Source organism: Aptenodytes patagonicus, chromosome 15 (genome assembly GCF_965638725.1).
Source record: "Aptenodytes patagonicus chromosome 15, bAptPat1.pri.cur, whole genome shotgun sequence".
Classification (NCBI taxonomy): Eukaryota; Metazoa; Chordata; class Aves; order Sphenisciformes; family Spheniscidae; genus Aptenodytes; species Aptenodytes patagonicus.
The window spans coordinates 17,322,816-17,347,043 of NC_134963.1; the positions used below are offsets into that span (position 1 = coordinate 17,322,816).

Consider the following 24,228-nt stretch of genomic DNA (forward strand, 5'->3'; position numbering starts at 1 on the left):
GCTGTGAAATCCCAAAACATTGTTCTAACTTAGCTCTGGTTGCAATTAACTTTGCTACTGATGTACTCACAGGAATATTTCACTCTTTGTATACAGTTTTTTTGCAAATTTGTCATATGCATTTCACAAATGAAGTCGTAACCAGAAACAAATGCTCTTAAAACAAGTTTGGGATTTGTATATACCAAGCCTCCGTTCCCACCTAGTTGTTTTGCATGCTAGTTTACATGGCTGCTTAGGTCAGAACTATCCCAGACTTGTTGCCAGAGATAGATCTAATGCATCTTAAGATGCTAAAAATAAATAAATAATTACAGCTTTAATTTAAAAGTGCTAGAGCTGTGATCTGAAGAATGCAGAAACTCTTGGGAGAAACTGTTTTCTTCAGCTTCTGTGTACTTTTCCATGTACAGCTTGTCTTTTAATTCTTGGGTTTGATGACATTAGTGCACAAAGTAAAATTTTGTGAATGGTCCTCTGGCCTTCCTGCCAATGGGCAAAATACTTTTTCCTTTTAAAAAGCTGAACAACAAACAAAGAACTTGGACAATACAGGTTTGTTTGAAAATACCTTCTCTATGCCTTTTATTGACTAGTTGGAAATGAGAGATTCCAAGTTTTCTTCAGCAGTTCTTTCTGTTTAAATCTAGGAGGGTTTGTAGGCTACAAAATGTAAACCAGCTGGTTTGGAAGAATACCCCAATTTTAGATACATCGAAAGGTTATCTCTAGTCAGGTTTCAAATATGTGATGATGAGGAAAATAGATGTATGTGACAGCTAACCAACAGCAGAGGAAAAGGCCTTTTGCCCGGATTTCTGTACAGACTCGGCCATGTGTGCTCCCGGGTGAGAGCTGCTGGGGGCTCAGCCAGCTCTGGGCAGGCGTATGACTTTCCCTGTGTCCCTGCATTTGTCAGCGGTGATCAGAAACAGTTCAGAGGGTCAGGCTTTTCCATAATCTTGTACTTTATCCATAAAACAGAAGAAATCCCTGAAAAACGCGTATAATAGGAAACCTTCTGTACAAAACAATTTCTGTAGCCTCTCAGAAAACTCTTGAGTTATAGAGAATGTCCTAGGACAGTTTTCTGCTGTGTCTCTGGTGCTGGGTGCATCAATGAAAGAAATGCTTTCTGGTTTCCAAAGCCTGTGTAAGGTCAGGTTATAAATCCAGCGGATAGGACAGATATTAAAGTCCTAGTAATAAAATCCTGGGGTTTTGGCCCACCACTTAATTTTCCATGCTTTGGCTGATACTTTGACTTCCGGTCCTCTCTGATAAAAATGAGGAGATGCCCTTCCTATTTGGTAGGTGAGTGCGTGTTGTTACTTGAAATGTAAGGCTGTACATCCTTTTCCAGAAGTTAGAAAAAGAAAATTAATCCCTGAGATGGGTGTTTTGCCACGCGTACTCATGCTCTGAAATCACAGTTGTCCACCTGCATGAACTGAGACCAAAAGGGTAACGTTCTAGCCCAGCTTCTATGCTGACAGTGTTCAAAACACCTCTTGGCAAAGGTTTAGGTTTAAAATTACTGAAAACTGCTATTCCAGGTGTTTTCCTAGTCACTTATTTTAGAGTCATCTGTTTTAAAGGAAGGTGTGTTACAGGGTACCTATACTTCTGTGTGGGGAAGAGGATGGTTTTAAACAGAAAAGGAACATGAAATGAATCTATTTCAGGGATTTATTTTGAGATGATTGACTGTTAAGACAGACTTACATCTCATATCTGCAGATTATTATTGTGCAGTGCTCATGCATGCACAGCTCAGGTTCTTTTAATATCTGATATTAGCAGACAGTCAACAGATCATTTTAAAGAATTCCACTATCTTCAACTAATCACTTAAGGAGAAGTCAAATGCCTAATTGGGATAAGGCACATAAGTGCTAAGAATTTGATGTGGGGGGAAAAATAAGGGAGATCAAAAATGAGAGGGGTGGGTAGGACAGTGGTATAGACTATGCCTTGCAATAGTTAAAAGTTTGGACTTCACGTTTGATGATACCTTCAGCCTGAAACTGAGGATCCTCATTATGAAAAATCCTCAGCATGGATTTCATGGAAGCTGTGGAACCTACTTAATTTAGTCTGTTAAAGAGCAATAGTTCTGTTTGTGAGACACAGGGATTTTGTTTGATTTATAACACAGATCTAAATTTTTTGAGGCTTTCTGCATCGCGGGAGACACAATTCCTGCTAATCAAAGATTCAGATTCAGAAATCCGTATGTGCTCACAAACATACTTGAGGCCAACTTTTGTTGAAGTCATCTGCTGCATAGATAAAGTAGAAATCATGCAAATTGCTATCCTGTCATTTCCAGAAAAAAAAGCTCTGCTTGGGCTATGTGTTGTATCTTCCAGCTTTCAAACTTAAAGTAATAGCATTGTAAAACTTGTAATTACGAGAACTTTCCCAGAATCTGAATATCAGGACTGTAGTTCTGTATCAAAATCTTAATTCCCATGCTTTATCTAGCATAGAGATCTACATCTGGAAAATACAAACCAAAATAGCATTGGAGAGGACCAGTCTGTACCTAACAGTACTTTCATAAAACTCGTTAACTGTAATTTTTTTGAACAAGCAGATCTGAAATAAAAACCAGAATCCATTCCTGAAGGAGAAAACATATCCAAATGAATAATTAAATTATCTGAACGGATACTGTGCAGCCTGAATTGGTGTCTGTATTGCAAAGTTTTTGTATTTTGTTCATGTTTAGTTGTAATGCACATTCAACAAATGCTTTGTGCTTTTTAGAAATAGCAGACTACATGACAGGTGTTAGTAAACCCGTAATGCTCAAAGGTGCTGGATTTCCATACCTTCTGTCTAATGACAGCAAATAATTAGTTTTATTTTCAACATCTCTGAGGCTCTGTTTCATTCTCTTACAGGGCGCTGAAGGAACCCAAAGAACTGAATTTTATCTTTGGTGTGAATATTGAGCAGCGCGAATTGGATGGCATGTTCATTTATAACTGCAGTCGACTGATAAAGATGTATGAGAAGGTGGGCCCGCAGCTGGAGGGTGGCATGTGAGTTCCTGGAGATTTTTCAGCAACCTTTTTGCTTAAGCCTGGCATGTTCCTACATATAACTTAGGCTGTGCAATAACCTTGTACTGCATTAATCATTCTTCACAAGCATGAGGCTTACTCGTTTTGTCAGCCTTTAGTTTGGATTCTGACAAATAAATTATATTTAATATTGCCTGATATTTCCCTGGTTTCTTGATAGAGAGTTCTCTACACAGATTTTGGTCATACCTGCAGCAGTATGAGGCTTTTGTGTTCAATGCTGGCATTTGAGGCTGATGAATACAGGTAGCAATACTGCCTCATTCTAGGGACAGGGAGAATAGGTCTTGAAAGCAAATACAAATATTTGAGCCCACCTTATTTTTTGCATGCCGACTTGAGTCTGATTTAGAAAGCTGATAAATTAAAACCAGTACTGCTGCAGGAATGTGTGGTTGAGTGAGTGTGATAACCTGATATTTTCAATATTGTTTCTCTGAACAGTGACCTGGTAGCTTAATGATGTTTGTGACTGTGTGTCCCTCTTCCAGGGCATGCGGTGGAGTGGTAGGCGTCGTGGATGTGCCCTATTTGGTTCTGGAGCCAACCCATAATAAACAAGACTTCGCTGATGCCAAAGAGTATCGACACTTGCTGAAGGCCATGGGAGAGCATTTGGCTCAATACTGGAAGGATGTTGCTATAGGTAATGAAGCTTCACAATTACCAGGGGCTGCAAGGCAAAACTTTGGTGGCTGGAAGGCAGCTAAGGGGGAGGGCAGCCAAGAGTGCAGGTGGTGATTTTTGTGGTAATGGCTCCATACTGAGCAGGGGCTTGTTTGTTTTCCAGCCCAGAGAGGTATCATCAAGTTCTGGGATGAATTTGGCTATTTGTCAGCAAACTGGAACCAGCCTCCATCTGGTGAACTGCGCTACAAACGCCGGAGAGCCATGGAGATCCCTACCACGATTCAGTGCGGTATGTCCGACCAGGCTGCGATTAGGAGACTGGTCCTCCCTGGGGAAGTGGGGAGGGACTCCTGGCTGCAGTTGGGGAGCAGCTAAATGGGTAGGAGATTTGAAATGAGCTTTGCTATCATTATCCCGTTCTAGGGCTTGTCTCCTTCTGTGAGTTGCCTTTGTCTGCACTTGATGGTACTCTTAGACATCTTGGCGTAAGATTCCTTTCCTGCACAGTTTACTAACCATGATGTTCTTCAGGTGCCCTTACAGAATGGGGCAGGTGTGACCAGTAGCAGTGTTGAGAATGGGCTTAGAAATGTCATATGAACTGGAGCTGGCCAAAGCCACCCATCCCAACACTAGAATAAGATCTGAAACTTCCCCGTAGGCAATGGAAAGTGGCCAAATAATTTGTATTCTGATGCACTGGCCTGCTAATCGGTACTAGGTGTGAGCACAGAAGGGGAACCATTTAAAGTCAACTTTCAAATTTAATGCAAGCTCTCTTCTGTGCACCTCTAAACAGCTCTGGCTAAGCCCTTATTGGGGTAAGGGAGATCTCAGCACAACCACTTTGTCTCTTAATAGAGGGACACCAAACTCCCTCGACCTCATTTTCCCCACAGGACTTGGGGATGAGGATGTAGTGAGGAATGTGAGGCCAGTCTTGTGGAATTATTTTGTTAGGCTCCCCTGCCTTGATGGTTTTCTCAGTCCTTTCCAAGTTCTTCCCAAAGAGGAGGGGCTTTCCTGTCATTCTTCTTGTCCTCTGCTGTTGACATCCTTCCAGAGCCCGATTTAAGAACATTTGCATTTTCTTGGCAAAACTTGATTTTTTTTTTTAAGCTGTTGATTTCCTGGTAGGCCAGCAATGCTCTGGAAGCCAACGCTGTCTTCCTGGTTCATCTAAAATTTATTCGATTATTATAAGTTATTTTTTTTAGTGGATAAATCTCTGACTTGTTTTGTATTGATATCAGTAAGAGACAGCCTGACTTCTGAAATGAGCAGTGATTTCAACACTGGCTGTTCAGTTTGGTTTGTACGTGCTGTCATTGCAGCAGTGAGCATGAGGTCCTCTAGTATTGGTTGATGGCAGGCTTCATCAGATTCTTGTTGTGGATGCCTTATACAAGATTTGAGGTCTTCCTCCAAGCATTTTGTGAGCATGAAGCAAGAACTGACTCAGTATATCCTGTAGCTGTCTCACTTTTTTTTTTTTTTTGGCCACTAGTCTTACTGTCGTTGGATATACTTTGGAAATTGGTGTGGTCCTTGGGTGTTAAATGGGCTTGAGAAGTGCTATGGAAAAAAAAGATTTTGTGGCTCAGGCCGTATATTTCTGACTCACTGTGTTTGTCTAACAGATGTATGTCTGAAATGGCGGACTCTCCCATTCCAGCTGAGTTCAGTGGAGAAGAATTACCCTGATAGCTGGGTATGCTCTATGAACCCTGATCCTGAACAAGACAGGTGAGAATCAGTTAACATAAAGACTTTCTGTAGCGTGCCTTATCTGCACAGGTGGGTTTTTTTCTGGTCAACTGTTCTTCGAGAACAATTGGAGGGGTAGGCAGTAATTCTATACCTTTAAGCTGTGCTCACAGTCTGTGAAAACGTAGTGATGACGTATGTATTTGGAGCTGAGATGTTGGTGGGCATTTGTGCAATATACACATTGCAGAGTGCACCCTCAGCAAGTTTGTAGATGATACCAAACTGGGAGGAGTGGCTGATACGCCAGAGGGTCATGCATCCATCCAGAGGGACCTGGACAGGCTGGAGAAATGGGCCAACAGGAACCTCATGAGGTTCAACCAGGAGAAGCACAGAGTCCTTCCCCTGGGCAGAAACAACCCCAGGCACCAGTATATGCTGTTCAGCCTGGAGCAGAGAAGGCTCAAGGGGGTCTCATCAATGTATATAAATACCTGAAGGCAGGCTGCAAAGAGGATGGAGCCTGGCTCTTCCCAGTGGTGCCCCGTGGCAGGACCAGAGACCCTGGGCACAAACCACAACACAGGAGGTTCTCTCTGCACGTCAGGAAACACTTTTCCCTTGTGAGGGTGACTGAGCCCCGGCACAGGTTGCCCAGGGAGGTTGTGCAGTCTCCATCCTTGGAGATATTCCAGGACATGGTCCTGGGCAACCAGTTCCGACTGGCCCTGCCTGAGGCAGGGGGTTTGGACCAGATGACCTCCAGAGGCCCCTCCAACCTCAACCAGTGATTTGGTGGAATTAAGTTCCTTTATGGTTTTTCTGCACTGCCACTGGAAACATGATTGTAGCCTTAGTTTATGCATGCTAATTTTAATGTAGGTAGCATAGAGAGCAACTGAAGAATAGTCATAAGTGCAGGCTGGGAGCGATATAAGTACAGTGGGGTCTTTGCAATTGTCTTTATTGCTACTATAACTCCAACCCATTAGACACGCAAACTGCAGTAACACCTCTGAGTTGCAGTGACCCCAAGAATGACATTTTGCACACTTGAGGGAACAACACATCGATTCATTTACCAGTGGTGTGTTTCACAGTTACAAAATTTAGGTAGAATCTAGACATTTATTTGAATGAGGAAAATGATTGCTCTAGGCTGCTGCTTCTCTGTGGAGAGAGACACTGCTAGAAGCTGATTCTTGTCTTTGTTGTATAACGAGGGAAGCTGCTCAGCTGTAATTCAGTTGCCTTGGCTCAGTGCTTAAAGACAAAGGGAATGAATCCAGGTGGTAACTTTTAATTGGAATAAAAATCTTAACATCTGTGGCTCAAAAGGCTACAAAGAAGTGTTGATGTTGATATTTGGAAAGTATTGATTTTCTGGATTCTTCCTTTTGGCACCTGTTATTGGAAGAATGCCGATGCTAACTTCCCTGTTGCTCCATGTATTTGTGCTCTGGTGCAGAGCTACGAAGAGTGTGGTTGTGCTGAGGATGTCCTCCGACTAAACTGCTGGGGCAGGGCCGAATCTGCAAGCCCAAGAAGAGGCTGCTACACCTCCAGCCCCCCCAGTGGAAGCAGTAGCGAGGCTGGGAATGTGTTGCTGGTAGACACACACACAAACACAGATAGACCATGCATGTATGCATGTCCGGCCACGCAGATCAACACAGGTGGACACGTGCAGCACTCACGCAAACCGCACCAGCAGCCTCATCCTTTTCCCTCTCGGCTGATCAGGATGAAGGACCACTAGTGGAAATACTCATGCCCGTATCTGGCCCCTGGATCCTGTCCCTCTGGTTACTTGCACTGGGATAGATGAGCCCCGAGGCCTGCAGCCCCAGGGGGTGAGGGGTACAGACCTCCTCACGTGGACACAGATAACACATACATACTACAGATCTCCCGGTGTCTCACCTTGGGCATGCTCTCCATCCCATAGCAGATCTGGATTCTTGCTCTTCCCAGGTGCCTCCTGCCTAGAGGCACCCACAGCTCTGCCTACACCCCCATACCCGTCTCCAGCAGTCAGGCAGGACTCCCCGGTCCCTCCAGTAGTCAGCTCCTGCGGGCTCGCCCTTAGACACCCCCTCCCCTTGCTCCCAGGCTATCTCCTCGCTGGCTCATCTGGCTCGACGTTTGCTGTGAATCACATGTTCATGTGCATGCCTGCAATCACTGCAGCTGGTGGCACCCAGGCACACAGGCCCCTGTGACTGGTGGTCCCACTCCAGCTGCTGGCACTCAGACCCCCATACACACATGCACACGCAGAATAGAGCCCCTTGCCCAGGAAAGTAGTAGAAATGGAGTTTAGTACAAAGACAAGTGTACTGACCAGCCAACTGTTTATGTACAACTGGCCCTTTTTAGCCTTTTATTTCTCTGTTTTCCTATGTTTGTTCCTCCCCAAATCATCTCAATCCCTTCCTTTACCGGCTTTCGGTTCCTCCCGTGGGTCCAAAAGATGCTTCGGAGAGCCGCTCCCATTGACTAGACACTGGGGCTGAGGCTGCCCTGGGACAGCCCTGGCAGGAGCCCAAACAGGGTATCTGTTCCTCTAAGTACCTAATTTGCATTCCCTGAGCTGCCTTTGGGCCTCTGGGCTTGTGGATATGGGCCTTGGATGGGCTGGTGGCTCCTGGGATGGCCTCGGAGTATCCAGGGAAGGGTGCTACTCAGGTTCCCCCACCTGCTGTTGACTTTGTGCTCTTTTGTGTCTGTGCAGATGAGCTTTTTTTATCATGTAACCTAACGAGAACTTGATTTGCTAATGAAAGAATTTAAAATTTGTATTTGCAATACCTTGAAAATTTGGAGGTGTTTGGCTGCATTTCATGTGAGAACATATTGGAATGTTGGTTGGAGTGAATTAAGAGGGCCTCCGTGGTGTGTGCATGCACGGTGTTGTCCTACATCCCCCTTGCAGGGCAGTGGGAAAGGGCAGGTGAGGTGCTTTGGACAGGTGATCCAAACTTCTGGTCATTTCATCTTCTTCAAAAGGGATCTCAGGAGTCTTACTTTGGGAGGATAAATAACTATAGAATATTTTTGGATTGAGTACGCTCACATGCACTTTCCAACAGTGAGTGCAGTTGTGTCCTTTTACACGAGGCAGAAGGTTTTCCACAGAAGTTGCACTAAGACTCCTCTGGCTTGGTTGGTGCCAGTAGAAAGCAGGGCTTCCTTGCAGTCACTGCACTTCTGAACTTCCCTTCCAAGTGCTCTACTGCCTGATGTTCCTTGCTGTGTCCTTGTGCCATGGGTTTGGACACCTTCACCTCTGTGTCTTGACCATGTGCCCCAGCTGTTCCGTTCCAGGTATTTGTACTGTCTGAGGGAGGACTGAGGATTTGGGAAGCATTGCTGTTGCCACCATGGGTGGGAGGCCTCAAGCTTGTGCGCCATGAGAGTCTGTGCAGAATCTCATCCAGCCAAGCTGAAGATGAAGCACTGTCAGAGCTGATGGTTCGGACGCTCTCCTGGCATCAGAAGACCACGTGGTGGTTTTGGCTGCCTCGGGATTGTCTGCCTGCATTGTGTCCGCTGTTGGCACTGAGCTGTTCTCCACCCTTCTGATTTGTCCACCTACACCTCAGTTTCTGCTGGTGGCACGTTGTCCCAGATCATGGGAGCTGAATGCCCTTCTCCATCTCTGTCATGTAAAGCAGTCACACCTTCCAATGCCACGGTCTATGTTGGGACCAGCCCTAAGTGGCACCATCGCTCACTTTGTCACAGAGGAGGCAGCGTGTCTGTGTCACACTTCCATGTCATGCTTGCTCTCCTCCCTTTTCCTACCTAAATTCCAGTTGGGTCCTAAATGGCATTTGGACTCGTGGCTGAAACATCAGCTGAGATGACTCTCTGGCTCAAAGCTCCTTGAGCATCACCAAAGTCTTGGTGCTGAGTTGCAGACTATTCTGACTACAAAGATAATTCCTTTTTTCTGACTTGCTGCCTCTAGTGATGCAATCTGTGGTTTTGAATGTCATGAATAGTCTTAATTTTTTCCTGTCGGCAGAACTAATGAGCACTTTCATACTTTCGTGTGCTGTAAGATACAGCTTAACAATGTTTTCAGCCTCAATTCATGCAACGGCATAGGAGATGGCATTTCTCTGCTGGGAAACTTGTGTATGGTGCCACTTGTTCAGCTTTATCTTTGGGAATTGCAGCGTTGGTGTCAGGCAGTCATTTTGCAGTGATGACAGATACTTTCTTAGCCAAGGAAGTAATCGCTCTATGAAAAACTCCTCTGCAGTGCTTCACCTGAGAAGAGGCTGGTGGAGAAACTGCTGCTTGTGCTCCTTTCCACTGACAAAGCTGATCACAGTATGTATCTCGCAGACTAGAGGAGATCCCATCAGTTGGCAGGTTCAGGATCAGAGATCTTGATAAAATCATCTCTAATCAGCCTCTTGGAGCTCTGTGTGATCCACAACGAGAGCGGGGTCCTCCCTTTATCTCTAGGACTCATGCTTGCGGGAATTTTTTAAAGGCTTGGCTCCAAGGCAGTGTAGGAGTCAGCTGGATCTCTTGCGTTGTGCAAGAGTTGTCTTGGTACTGTTGCTTTCCTATCTCACATCGTGCCTGCATGACTGCCCTGAAGGGGTTGATCCTAGTGTGTCCATCCATGACTCAGCTCTGTGACAGGAGACGAGCCTGGGAACCCTTCAGTCCCCTCTTCTTCCTCTGGCAATGCTCCTGATGGCCAGCTGCTCAGCCAGAAGTTTGAAGGTGATGCCAGTCCGCTTTCATGTATTTCCTACCTGCGTTTTCCTCCTCTCTTAAGGACTCTTCCAGGATTCTGCATCTGAGAGGACCTGAGGGAGTAGGTGGCGAGGATACTCGCCACTCTTTTGTAGGCCATAAGCGGAACAGGATGGGGAAAAGCAAATAGTTAAGTGATATTGCAAAGGAAAACTTTGTGGTCTTGGGCGGCAAGGCGAAGTGCATCTTCGGTTGGAAGGCTCGTGTAAACAACGTCTTAATCATGGGTTGCTGGTAATAAGCTTTACTTTCTAAATGGAAAGGCAGTCTGTAAAAAGAGGAATTGATATGAAGACATAAGTTGATAGGAAGGAAAATTGCTGTAAAAGTCCAGAGTACAGAAACATTATAGAAAACCAGTCACAGCTGTTCCTAAGCTTTGTTTAGCTCCTGGGCTCTGAATTGGTAATTCCCAGTGTAAATGGCTTGTTTTTTAACAACTATGCTTTTGATCCTTAAATCGTATATTTGTTTCCCAGGAAGACCACCACTGTTTTTGAGATTGTGGCTACTGTGGAAAGGAAAGCGGTTTTACTGCTGCATTTGGGATGGGATGTGGGGACGGTGCTGTGTGTGTGAGACAGTGCAGGTTCTGCTGTTGTTGCTGAGGTTGTCTTGCATTCCCTTTGTGTTAGATGTGAGGCTGCAGAGCAGAAGCAGAAGGTACCACTGGGAACTCTGAAGAAAGACTTGAAATCACAGGAGGAAAAGCAGAAACAACTGACAGAGAAAATCCGCCAGCAGCAGGAAAAGCTGGAAGCTCTGCAGGTGAATCTGGAGGTCTCCAGCTATGCACAGCAGGTTTGAGGGACCTCCTAGTGCAAATGGCTGATGCCGGGTCCTGTCTGTCTCAGCCTCTAATGCCAGCTGTGCTCCTTCATGGGGTAGGAGTTGTTTTAATAACAGAAAACAAGCATCTTGGCTTGCATTTCATTTTCTGCTAGGAAAATGGGAGTGGCTGCTGGTGTTCGGATAAAGTGATGTCTCTTGAAGGACACAGAACACACCTTCTTATAATTGTTGATTTTAAACTGGAAAACTGTTTGCTGGGCTGGGTTCAGGCAGGCCCTGACAGCTTTTAAAGATGGTCTTTCTGATTTTTAAATTTTTTTTTAATAGAAAACCACTCCAATTCGATCTCAAGCTGACTTAAAGAAACTGCCTCTCGAAGTGACCACACGGCCTGCAGGGGAGGTAAATGGGATACCACTGTAGGCTTTGTACTCTTCTGTGCTATCCTTAGCTGCTCTGAAAAGCAGTGCCCGACTCCTCCGTCCTTTCTGTACCCTCATTTGTTTCAGAACACCCAGTCACAGACCCGACCTCAGCGCCCGCGATCTCCTCCTTTACCTGATGTAATCAAGAACGCTCCCAGCAGACCACCACCACCTACACCTCTTCCCAAGTCCATCAATCAGCTGAAAAAGAGCTCTTCAGCTTGGCCAAATATCAGCACTCCCAAACTGGCAAGCATGCTCTCCAAGGAGGAGGCCAGCACTTCCAGGACACACCAGCACACTGTGACAGCTGGAAAGTCTAACAGCGCTTTAAAAACTCTTGCCAAACCAGGTACAACAACGAAACCACCTTCTGCTGTCCTGCAGAACCCCAAAAGCTCACGTGAGACACCCAGTCCAAAAGCTGCCAAGGTGCCATCACTAAAGAAATCTGCCACTGTCAAATGCCCACAGGTGAGACTTGATGGGATGAAAACTGTCAGCTCCTTACGTATGATTCTGCATAGCCTGTCTTGCTCTGTCGTGTGGGATTTGCACTGTAGTCCCTGCGCAGGGCAAGATAACTTTTACTTTACTCTTGGGCTAGGGTGCCATTCTACACCCCTTGTGAAGACTCGTTTCATCTCTTTCCTGTTAGACCAGACTGTTTCCCCAGAAAAAAAAGAATGTGGAGTGGCGGGGTGAGCGTTCGCATGATCACGTAGCACCTGCTAAAACCTTCTGGAAAAGCTAATTAACTACCAAATTAAATACTGGATGCTGAGCACTTTTTTTTTTTTTTTTTAACTTGGCTGAAAGAAGGTTTTGGTTGGTAGCATGCTGGAATTGTAGCTAGAGCTTGTTTGCTTCCTACAGGCCTCCACCACTCGGAAGAGGACCTTGAACACCACAGAGGATGGGTCTGAGGAGGAGGGGGAGCACAAGAAGGAGAAGACAAAACGGGGCAAATTTGTGGCAGTAAAAGAAGAGAAGAGGGATTCCAGTGAGGTGGTGGTAGAGGTGAGAGTGCACTGGTTTCCCCAGCAGAAGGTGTTTGCCAAGTGTTTATAATCTTGTTGGGAGGCAGCTAATCTGAGCTCTCTCTGCTCACAGCTCACAGACAGTGCTGGGGAAGAAGAGCTGGCAGAACTGAAGAAAGCTCAGAAAGGTGAGAAATGAACCCTTAAACGGCCTCTGGTATCTAACACAGTGGAAAAGAACTGTTGCAGAACTAGACTCACTGGTTAAACGTGATTTCATTAATGAGCTTTTTAAAATAAGAATTAGTGTAAATATGGGTCCCAAACCCTGAGATGACTCTAACTCGCATGAAACATTTTGGCCAGGAACTCCTTGATTAGACAAGAGGCAATTGTGGCATGGGAAGATCTGTAATCTGAGGGCTGCGTCACGTTAACGGGTGTGATGCTTGTCTGCGTGGTGTAGACCGATGTCATGCTCACCCTTCCTAACTGAATGGATCGTGGAGCTACGTTAGCTGGGAAATGCTGAGGACTGTATCTAGGCCTGCTGCGCTGCTGTGAGAGAAGGGGGGCCAAGAGACCCCCAGGAAAGATGATAGCCAGGATGGTATTGCACTTACTGCCAGAGCCTAGTGGCCAACACGAGCCTGGAAAGCTCATGTCAAACAGTCCAGAGTACAGGAGAAACCTTCTGTCTGAAAATGCCATATAATTTCCTTGCATCTTAATGTTTCTATGTAGGAGTTGAACTGTGTGACGGTAGTGTTTTTATGGTTTACGTACCATTTGAAGGAATTGTCACAGGTTTAGGTTTGCTCCCCGCTGAGGGTGGCTGTCTTCTCTAGAGCTTATGCAGAATGTGCTCTCCAGCATCTGAATGTTTGCAAACATCTTTGCTGTTGTTCTCCTTGCAGATAAAGGGCTGCATGTGGAAGTGCGTGTGAACAAGGAGTGGTTCACAGGCCGTGTCACAGCTGTGGAAATGGGCAAGCATGCAGTACGCTGGAAGGTGAAGTTTGATTATGTTCCTACAGACACCACACCAAGGGATCGCTGGTAACTATCTCTAGCTACTGGATTTTGGAGGCTTGTTTTGCTTTTAGGAGGAAGACCCCATTTTACTTCCATTGATGCTGAAGACAAATATGCTGCTGTCATGTCAGGAAGTGTGTGTGTGTGCTCAGGACTGTCCAGCTGCTTCATAAGGAATGAAGCGTGACAGACTCCATACAGTCTGCCCATCGCTTTGATGTGATGTTCCTGTGGAGGCAGCTGTTGCGTGATCTAGAGGTCTCAGAGTGACAGCTGGGTACAGGTTCTCTGTTAACAGTGTTTCAGGTATGGTCAATGTAGAAAAAGATATCTGACTTTCCCTTAATATTTTTTTTTCAGGGTAGAGAAGGGGAGTGAGGATGTGAGGTTGATGAAGCCTCCCTCTCCTGAGTACCAGGCTCCAGATACGCAGCAGGAAGAGGAGGTTGTTGTGGCTGAACCTTCTACCTCAGATTGTGTCAGAATTGAGCCAGACACCACTGGTCCCAGCAGCAGCCAAAAAACAGTAGACTTACTAGTCCAGATCCTTCGGTGGGTTCACTGCTGTTCTTGTGAGCTGCTGCAGTCTGATTGCTTTAGTCTTTTAAACTCCCAGTTCTGGCTTTGTGTTTTTCTTTCCTGCATAGAAATTGTTTGCGGTACTTCTTGCCTCCGAATTTTCCTATCTCCAAGAAGGAGCTGAGTTCCATGAGCTCGGAAGGGTTGTTGGCGTTTCCCTTGGTGAGTTCAGTATTTCTAGAAAAGTAAGTTTGGGGATTTTCCCACACACACATTCCATTCTTATGGCAAGTGTGCATCCTGTTGATGCAATATCGTACTCTTCAAAAAGTTATTTGGATCCTTAGCAGACTAACATAGCTGAGAAAAAGAATGAGAGCCTCTGAAATATGTCTTAGGTCTTTTGACAGTTGTTGTATGATGATTTTTTTAATTACCATACATCTGTGTGAGAAAGCTGTTGGCTGCTACTATCCTAACTTCTTGTCCATTGCTGTTAAGCTTTTAAAAAAGAGAGGCCAGGTTAGAGGTTTGTAGAAATAGGATCTAGGCATACCTGTTCGTTTTGCCCCCGGCCTTATAAATCTAACTTATGCAGAGGCAATCTTAAAAATGGGAGAGAACACAGAAGCCAACCCCCCTCACACCTCTCCAGGTGAGCAGGCTGACCGCCTGTGAGTCAGCTGTACATCTTAAGGCTTTTGGTGTGGCCTCTGTTTATTTGAGCAAGGAATAGATGGGGCTGAGGCTGCACCAGTATCTGCATGCTGGTATTGGAAGGTCCAATGCAGGCTGAAATGCGGAGAAATGGTACTGGCTTCTCTGACTTCTCTCTTCTCTGACATACTGCAAAGGGAGGCCTTTTCAGGAGGCATCTGTAGGTGACAAAAGCCACCTACAGATCACCAAATGACAAAAGCCACTTCTTATTTGGTAGTCTTCGAAGTGTCCTACTCCCTCACTCACAATGTATATATTGGCAGTCTCTCGTCTCTTCCTCTTTTCTCTCTGTTAATTCAGGTGTCTGCTTGAGTTACCGGTCCTGCTGCTTCCACAGGACATATTGGTCTTGTCTGGAGTTTTCTGCAAGTGTAGATGTTCCTACCTTGCAGTAATAAGCTGTGCTGTCTGTGTGGTCTATACTAAGGAAACCTCACTGTGTACAGAGGCTGTCAGATCTTTCTACAGCGTAACTGTGGTTTTAGGCTTTTTAAAACATGCTGCATCCTTAATCTGAATTCGGGCAGCTTTTGTTGCAGTTCTGGTCTTTGAGGAATGTGAAAACCTGTGTGATTTTTGTGCTGCCTGTGGAAATGTAAATGTGAGCATGGTAACGACCGCGGGCAGGGCGTGCAGGGGTGTTAGGCTGGTGGTGTTCGATCACGGGGTGCCGGTATTTGGACTCTTCTACAAGCTGCAAGTGCTGGAGTTTTCTTGACACTCGGTGCTTCTTCTTAACATGTCATCTGTTGTGTTTTGTCTTCTACAGAAAGAATATTTCAAACAGTATGAGGTAGGTCTGCAGAACCTGTGCAATTCATATCAGACACGTGCCGACGCCCGGGCCAAAGCCTGTGAAGAAAACCTCCGCAACTCAGAGAGAAAGCTGAAGGAAACGGAGGAGAAACTGCAGAAGCTGAGGACTAACATCGTGGCCCTTCTGCAGAAAGTGCAGGAGGTGGGTGAGGAAGGGGTGCGAAACGAGAGCTGCCCCACAAGTAGCAACCTTCTCCAGACCCAGGCCGCTCCAGGCACTTGAGATGTTTTAGTCCAGCATTTAACTGGGCTTCAGCTCTTTCTCAATTGAGTGCAACTTGGGCTTAGACCATCAGAAGCAGCTGAGTGAGCAGCTGCTGTCGCTGCCCACCTTCTGGGATCCAGGCCTTGGGGGTCCTGATGAGTGTTAATTTTTGCAGATGGATTTTTCATGGCATGTACATAGTGCACAGCTTCTATTTGTTTTCTGCTTTCTGCTATGAAACATGGGGCTGCAGGAGAATTTCCCTGGGCATAGGCAGTGTTCTGCAAGGAATTTCTGCCTCATTCTTGGCCAGAAAGGTGGTGCTAGATTCTGAACCCCATGTATAGAAATGCAAACCTTTAAACAAATAACACTCAATATAAATTTTTTTTATGTTGGAATCTATTTATTAATTATACTACTAAATATTAAATTAAAATTGCAAATATATATTTAAATAAAAGCTTTAAATAAATAAACTTTAAATAAAAAGCTACTTTAAATAAAATTAAGACCACCCAATGGAAAAGCTACTGAAAGCAGGTGGAAGCAGTTGCTCTCTATTAGGAAAATGTGTGTTAAAGCTGAAAAAAAAAAATACTATCTTGACCCTGATCAGCACAGTAAATCTATTGCTTGAGTGCATTGTTTGAGCATCAAGTGCTGACTGGTTTCCAGGTGTTGTCTGTCAGGCTCTGACAAGGAAAGCTGGTGGTGCTTTCACAGCAGATGTCAACAGCTGGAGAGTGCTGGAAGTCAGGGCGTAAAGGCTGACCAGGGCAGATGTTGCAGAGGATGCTGTGCTGCTCTGTCTTGTCCATTCTTGCACTGTTCTTCAAGATTCACTTTTCACTGGTATTTCTTGTGCCTTTGGTTTCAGGACATTGATATTAATACAGATGATGAACTGGATGCATATATCGAGGACTTGATCACGAAAGGAGATTGAGCAGCCCCGGTACAAGTCCTAGAGAAGTGCAGAGGAGCTGGTTGCTGCGATGGGAGATGTGGATTCCTGCAGTGGAGGACTATGGCAGCTGATGAGAGAGGGTTTTTAGACAGTACTTATGTTGTGTTGGTGTACAACTTGTTCTTGTGACTTTACATGAAAAAGACATTTGTGCTGTTGGCAGGAAAATTTTTAACATTGTAGTTCTCTGAATCTCTTCCTTTTGTTTATAAATATTTATTTTTAAAAGAAATAGGAACTGTGCCTGATATGCTGGGAGGGTTGCTGTGTGTTTTTAGTGAGGTAAAAGTGTGGGTACCCTTTTTGCATCTGGGGTATATTCATATGCTAAACCTGGAACACCAGAACATCCTGCCTAGCAGGTTGTCTCAAGTAAGAACCTGGCAGCAACTTAAAAATAAGCCTTGAGTTATGGAAGAGGAGGTCAGGACTTAAACTTCGAAGATACTGAACTTGGGCTAGAGAAAGCCAAGTCAGGAATTTGAGCTACATGGAGGAGATCAAAACACAGTCCCTGTGTGAGCGTGAGTGGAGGGGATGAAATCATGGTGGTTCTGAGGGGGCTGGGGGTAGGGAATTGGCACTTGCTGGTGCAGTGAGGTTCCCGAATATGAGGTCTCTGTAAGCAGGTGGAGTTGTCACCATGCTAACAGTCAGAGGCTGAGGATCCTTTTAGAAGAGGACAGCCTCCTAGGCTGCTTGCAGTGGGTTGTGATCATCAGAGGGAGAAAGCTGGAGCTCAGATTCTTTTCTAGCAGTCACCTTATTTCACACTTTTGCTGCTGTTTCTTTGAGACATCATTGCAACGGCAGAAGAACTCCTCGACCAGCTGAAAATAGTGACCCTCTGTTCTGTTGTCACTCCCTCAGGTTTGCGTTGCTTTGATCAACTTGCTCTGATCAACTTGCTTTTCCAGGTAATTTTATTAGAGTGCTGGAATTTGGAGCCTTTGGAGCCCTGCATCGCTGAGTCACATCTGGCCCTGGGTCAGCAGCAAGGACAATGCCTCTCCCCCGTCCTCCCAGCTGGAGGCTGCACTACAGCTCCTAGCAGACCACTTGTGGCCAAGGTGACTCAGTTTGAGTTTGCTGGCTAGCCAGCTTCTCAGGTCTGCTGGGACAAGATGTCCATGAACTCGATGCTCAGAAAACTGAAATCCCCTACAGCCTGGCGGTGTGAAGAAACACAGCGTGACCAAGAGGTGCTCACCTTCAGGAACATCAAATGAAATGGACCATTGAGGTTCTTTTGACAGCTGAATGTGTAATAGATGTTTTGCAAAAAAATTTCCAAATTAAACATCTGTTGCACAGAAAATCTTAAGCACTAATGGTTTATAGTCCTGGAGAACTCCCAAGTTGTACATACCACGGGAGAGAGGGAAGACTTTCGCTTATTACCTGAATTCCAGGTCCTTGTAACAGCACACAGTGAGACTGACTGCTTTCATTCAGGATCTGGGCCCGGACATCCTAGTATAAATGAAGGTAAGGAGCATCCCCCCCACCCCTGTACACCTTCCTGGACAGAGGGACAGCGTCCCTTAAATGTAGGAGCAAGCTCTACCAGTCTTCTCAGTTTCCTTACACATATTGGAGGTTTTGTTAATTGTAATGGCACACTGGTGCTTCAGATGAAAATGATCCTTCTGTGGAAGCTGAGTTTTATATTAAGGTGAAAGAAGAAATCTTTGTCCTTTCCAGGTGGCCAGCAGAAATTCTAAAGAACCAGATTTCATTAAAATACAGTTCAGAGGTGCTGCTGCTTGCAAGCTTTAATTCATAACACCCAGAGTATACCAATGTGGGACAAACAGCTCTTACACATTTCTTGAGCTTCCTGACACAGTTTGATCCCCTACTCCTGCTCTCCTCTTAGGAAGGTGTTACTAATTTTTTCCCTCTGTTGTCTGGAAACTTCTCATTTCCAGTTTTAACTTTTTTTTTTAATGGCATTTCATTTTTTTGATCTTGTACCAAGTATTTTTGTTTGAGTTACATTTCTTCCCTGGAGTTACTTTCATCAGTACAATTGATGTGTCCTCTCTAAACTTCCATTTTGCTAGGAAAAGCAAGCCAAGAACTTTTAAGCACCAATAAAACAAGTTTTTTATTCTCAAAACCTTCCTGGTAGTCCTTCTTTGCAGCTGCTTCAAAATTTTTTTTTGTAACCTTGTTAAGTAGACCTATGTGTAACGTTAGGTTTTAGTAATGCCTTTAAAAAACGTAGGAACAAAATGACCTCTGGAGGTCATCTAAATAACCTGCTCCAAGCAAGGGGTACTCAAAAACTGTATCACACTGTTCAGGGCCTTTTCCAGTTGAGCTCTTAAAATCTTCAAGGGTGGAGGCTGCACCACTTTTCTGCATCGCACACCTCTCCAGTGAGTGTGTTCTTCCCTTGCGTCTAACAAGGGTGTCCCTGTTGCAGCTTTGGAGGCTGTTACAGCTACCTGTTGAAGATATCTCACCTGCTGCAGCCTTGGCAGTTAGACCTTCATGCTGCAGTTAAGCCTGGTGATACCATGTCTGTGCTCAGTTCCCTCGGTCTTCCTCTCCGCTTCCAGCTGTTTCTTACAGCAGAAATACTAAGGAGTACACGACTTGCATTTTGTACAACATCCCCTCTCTTTATAAGGCCACCTTAAGTGCCTCCTTTATGCCCATCATTAGTTGTTCATTTTGGAAATTCCTCCCACAGCTGTCACCTAGATACTTCATAGCATACATATTTCTACTGGTAAGGTTGCTAATTTATGTATTTAATAATAAGGCAGGAGAATAACTTTTTTAACATGAACTTTTGAGTCTCATGATGATTATTGTTCCAGGCCAACTTTGCCTCAGCCTCTCGCCCGCTGTAGCGCACAGCCTTGGGGAGCTCCTGTCAGCAGGACCATGATTGTCCTTGCTGCTTCCCTCGCTGAAGTGCCAGCCTTACCCTGGAACCTGAGGTCTCTGTCGGTGATCCTCCATCGTGTACGGATTCGCCCAGTTTCTCTTGCAGAGTGGAACAAGAACACCTGAGGTCATGGCAATCGGTCCCTCTCCCAGTGTGAGGGACACGGTCCTGCCTGCATGTCTTTGAAGGGTCGTGTATTGCTGCTGTTCCTTAAGTGGAGGCTTGGAATTCCGCGTCACCAGCATCGGATCCAGGGTTTGATTTTTATGGCAACAGGATCAACATTTCTTTTTTTTTTTTTTTTTTTTTTTTTTGCAAGTCATTCCTGCAGCCTATAGTGAGGACCGGCTGGGCTTTGGGGTGCCGCTTGCTTTCAGCTACCTTACAGGGCTATTCTTTCTCATGCAGTGGGGCACGCTCAGTCTCCTCTTCTGCCACTGCCTTACCCGAAAGGCACAGCAAACTTCTCCGCCAAGAAAGTGTTTCTGGTCTCCAGGCCCCCGGGTATCTTGATCTACTCAGGAGAGTACCAGTTATTTTGAAATCCCTCTTAGCAGCATCTAAATTTGTTTGTGGTCTCAGTCCTGGTCATACGCGACCTGACTTGACCAGTGCCCGCTGTGTGGGATGAGACCAGGCAGACAACTCTTGGATGATCTTGCTATACCCGTTCTCATCAGCAAAGCTGCAGCTGCACAGCGGGAGCAGAGGAGACCCTTCTCTCAGCCTGCACTGGAGGGAAGACTCCAAGAAAGCTCTTCAGCACCCCTTGGGAGGCCTGGAGGACTCTGGGCACCTGCCACATTAGTGGAATGAGAACCCCCCCCCAGGTTCATGGGGACCTCTGGGAGCCCAGGCTGCATGTCCAGGGAACCCTGCCCTGTGGTTTCAGTGTGTGCAGAAAAAAGGTGCTTTGGGCCACTCCAGCCCTCAAACGCTCCCTCTTCTCCCTGGGCTGCAGCCCATTGAGCACAACAAATCGTAAACTCACCGTCCCCTCATCCTGCTGGGAACCCCCCGCTGTGGGGTGGCACCACTCTGGCTGCCCCAGAAGAGGGCAGGGGACAGGGCTGGGGATATTAAGGCGCTTCTAAGGCTGCTGTTGTTACCTGAACACACTGAGCAAAGCATCTGAGCAGGGAGGGACATGTTGAGTCGTGTAAGTACAGCAGGAGCACTGTGCTGCAGAGCCCATTGCTCTCATTGGGAAGGAGCCCGAGTCCCAGTGTCATGGGCAGCTGGGACTGGAAGAAAAAAAAACCCAGAAGCCTTGGCTCAGCCTGGAAGGGAGGGCGGGTACCGATCCAGGGTGTTTTCATGGTGCACCGAGCCCAGAGCCCTTGTTTTTCCTGTCTCTTCTTTCTGAGAGGCTGTGGCCGCCCGCAGCAAGCAGCGATAGTGCTGTGCTGCTGTGTGCAGGGCTGCCGTGCCTGGGGCTGGCAGCCCAGAGGAGCCTGCGCTGTGTGTGCAGGTGATGGGGTGGGCTCTGGTCCGGCTGGGCTCTGCAAACAGCTGCTGAGAAGCTGCAGTGAGAAGCCAGGCTGGGGCCAGTGCCACCACGCTGGCTCCTGCTGCCTGCATCCCTGTCTGATCTCGGAGTATGTGGCTTTGGTTTTGCTGGCCAAGGAAGGCACGGGCAGCCGTGGTGCTGCAGGTCTGGTGGCCTCGTGCCCTCCTCGCCCAGCATGGCACTGGCACCAGGGCTGTTCCCCTTCTGCCTCCCCTGGGCTACACTCGGCCAGGCTGAGGTGAAGCTGCCAGCTCAGCTGCCAGGCATGGGCTGCGTGGTGGGACCCCCTGAGCGAGGGCACTGCCACTGGCTCATCAAGTGCCTCTTTGTGCAGGAGCCGCTAGTGCCTGGGAACACAGGACACGTGTGGAGGCATCAGCCCCTGGTGTTGCCCTGTCTCCAGGGAAACATCCCCCGGCAGGAGAGGCATCCCCGGCCCCTGCCAGGGCACCCCCACCCTGCCTTTGTTGGCTCCGATGCTTTTCTTTGCGAGACAAGGGGATAAAGTCTTCCTTTTCCTGCCAGACGCCAGCTCCTGCTGCAGCTGCCTGGAAGTGGCTCCCCTCGCCCTGAAAGGGTCAGCTGGCGTCTCCCCGGAGGAGTGAAGGCAGGCACTCAGCGCCGGAGCCAGCCCTGGGCCAAGGTGCGGCAGTGCCCGGGGCTGCCCACGGCTGAGCACACAGTGGGGCCCTTGTCAGAATGCCGGGAGCCGCTGGCACCTCCTTGTCCTGGACCCTGCAGGCAGCTGGGCATCCTCTGCCCAGCCCAGCTGCTCCAGCCTGGGAAGGAGGAGCCGCCGGGGCACAGCAGTGCTGCTTTGCCCAGGGTGCAGCACCACGGGTGCTGGGGTGCAGGTGCTGGCTCTGGGCCACTGAGACTTCCACATGCCCTTGGTTCCCCTCTCTTGCCCTCTGCCCCTCCTGAGCCCCCCCCCAGCTCTGCCTGCCTGGCACAAGCCGCTGCCCCAATGTACCGAGTCAGGGGATGGCTGGAGCGGGCTGGGTTAGTTTTTTTTAAATCCTCTTCCACCCTGCAGCACCTGAGTGTGACCACAGGAGGTTTCTCACACACCCCCTGCCCCCACCATCAGCACAGCTCCCTCCTTGAGTGCCATGGCACAGGCATGGCCCTCTGGGGTGCTGGGGGAGGCAGCTGCAGTGGGCTGGAGAGGATGTGATTAAGCATTCAGCATATGGAGCGGTGCTGGGGGGGGAGCCCTGTTCCTACTCATGCAGCCACCCTGGGGCTCCCTGGGTGTCTTGGGGCTCAGCTCCCAACTGCTCCTCCCAGATCCTGCTTTTGGCTTAGGTGGGGCCATGGGCTCAGCACTGTCTGCTCCTGGCAGCCCTCCGCTCCTCGGAGCTGCTCACTTGCCTTCAGGCATGGTGGTAGCTGGAGAGGAGAGCTGCTCTGCCTCACGGCATGGGCAGGATGAGCCTCCTACCCCTCAGTTCCCCCCAAACCCATCCTGCAGCGTGCTGTAGGTCCAAACTAGCCATTGTCCAGAGAGCCTGAGCTTTGAGAACTGGTTTTGAAGCTGGATGCAGCACCCACGGGCAGCAGGAGCACAGATATTCTGGCTACATCTTCCAAGTGCAAAGCAGTGGATACACATGGAGCAGAAACCCTGGAAGGATGCAGAGCTGTGTCTGCTCCTCCTCTGCACAGGGGCTTGCACCCCAGAGCAGGGAAAGCATATGCCCTGGCTGGCATGGTTACTCCTCACATGGCCCCAGCCTGTCCCCGTGCTCACCCCATGCATGACCAACCAATGCTCAGAGCCTGTGTGGCCACCAGCCTGGAGAACAGATGGGTCTCATGTGGCTTCACCTAGGACAGCAGCTGTGATGGCTGTGGGAGCACAGCAGGGCCAGCCCTGGTCGCCTCCGCACAGGCTCTGGCCCTGAGCATTGCTCTGACCTTTCCCCGGGGGGAGCCCTGGGGCGTGGTGAGGGTGATGGCAGAGCCTGCTCTGTCCCTGGAGCACAGGACGAGGCCCTGCAGCCCACAGGGCTGGTGTGGGGCAGCTGCCTCGGGGCCAGGGCTGGAGGACAGCGAGCATGTCTTGTGCTGGGGTGGGACATGGACAGTGGGGCTTCCAGGGAGTGTCTGGGGACAGAGCGGGTGACCAGCATGGATGCAAGCGTCCCCACGCCCTCGGCCATTCCTCAAGGGCTCTCCTTACCAGGATTCATGTTCCCCTCACACGGTCTGGAGCCATGTCTGCAGCTGCCCTGGCAGATGTCCCAAATGTTCTGGTTCAAACATTTCACAGGGAAAGAAAAGTCCACAGCCCTAAAGAAGCAAGGCTTGGGCAGGGACAGGCACTGCCCGGAAGGAGGGATGGGCAGGATTTGGGTTTTTTTAACATGGCATTGGTTAGGTAGAGCTGCCCAGCTGAGCTGAAGGGGAAGGCAGAGCAACAGGAGGCTATGGAGCGTGAGCCTGCCCCAGTTTGGTGCTGGTGCCCTGAGCTGGCACGGGCATGGAGAGACAGCAGCTTTCCCCATGGGTGCCCTGGGAGAGCAGCAGCAGGGACTGCTACAAGGAGGGACTCTTCACCAGGTGCCTGGGGGGGAGACAGTGCTTACAGCCCATGTTATGCTGCCCTGGTGTCCTGTTCAGATGTCCCATGACCAGTGGGCCTGAGGACCTCCTACCTATGTCTGTGCTGCCTGACGCTCCTCTGTCCCCCTGCATACATGGCTCCGAGGGGGACAGCCTGTCACTCTACGTGACTGCACAGGTCTCACTTCAGTCTGGGCTCGGCAGGCTGCACCCTCAGAGGTATGTGTGGGTGCCAAGACAAGACAGCAAAAACCAGCAGGATTTGCAGAGCCAGGGGAGGAGGAAAGCACATCCACCTGCACATGCAGCACTGCCAAGTGGGGCGTCCGCTCAGCTCAGACTCGGCTTTCTCTAGTGCAACTACTCTGGTGGGGCAGCATCCCCACCACAAGGCTTGGCTGGCCCTGTCCCAGCTCCTACAGTGGCACCATCAGCAGCTGTGCCCTCTGAGAAGCTCAGCTCTTGGAGATGGCCATTAGACTCCACGAAAGGGCTGCCCATTGCCAGCTGGAAAAGGGTGATGCATCCGTGGCATTCCAGAAATGAGATACCCCAAAGTAGGACAGGCTCATGCT

At 48.0% G+C, this 24,228-nt stretch overlaps 1 protein-coding gene across 3 annotated transcripts in view; it reads left to right on the top strand.

Moving 5' to 3' along the window:
* MORC2 (MORC family CW-type zinc finger 2) overlaps positions 1 to 17,991 on the top strand; it is a 56,102-nt gene extending 38,111 nt beyond the window's left edge. For all 3 annotated transcript variants that reach the window (XM_076352558.1, XM_076352560.1, XM_076352559.1), the window contains 14 exons: positions 2,910 to 3,050; positions 3,584 to 3,738; positions 3,883 to 4,011; positions 5,363 to 5,468; positions 10,847 to 10,979; positions 11,331 to 11,405; positions 11,513 to 11,902; positions 12,305 to 12,448; positions 12,542 to 12,596; positions 13,326 to 13,467; positions 13,804 to 13,995; positions 14,091 to 14,184; positions 15,452 to 15,640; positions 16,584 to 17,991. In XM_076352558.1, the coding sequence (XP_076208673.1) occupies positions 2,910 to 3,050; positions 3,584 to 3,738; positions 3,883 to 4,011; positions 5,363 to 5,468; positions 10,847 to 10,979; positions 11,331 to 11,405; positions 11,513 to 11,902; positions 12,305 to 12,448; positions 12,542 to 12,596; positions 13,326 to 13,467; positions 13,804 to 13,995; positions 14,091 to 14,184; positions 15,452 to 15,640; positions 16,584 to 16,652 (2,014 nt within the window). In that variant the 3' untranslated portion in view covers positions 16,653 to 17,991. The remainder of the gene's footprint in view (positions 1 to 2,909; positions 3,051 to 3,583; positions 3,739 to 3,882; positions 4,012 to 5,362; positions 5,469 to 10,846; positions 10,980 to 11,330; positions 11,406 to 11,512; positions 11,903 to 12,304; positions 12,449 to 12,541; positions 12,597 to 13,325; positions 13,468 to 13,803; positions 13,996 to 14,090; positions 14,185 to 15,451; positions 15,641 to 16,583) is intronic.
* Positions 17,992 to 24,228: the final 6,237 nt, after the last annotated feature.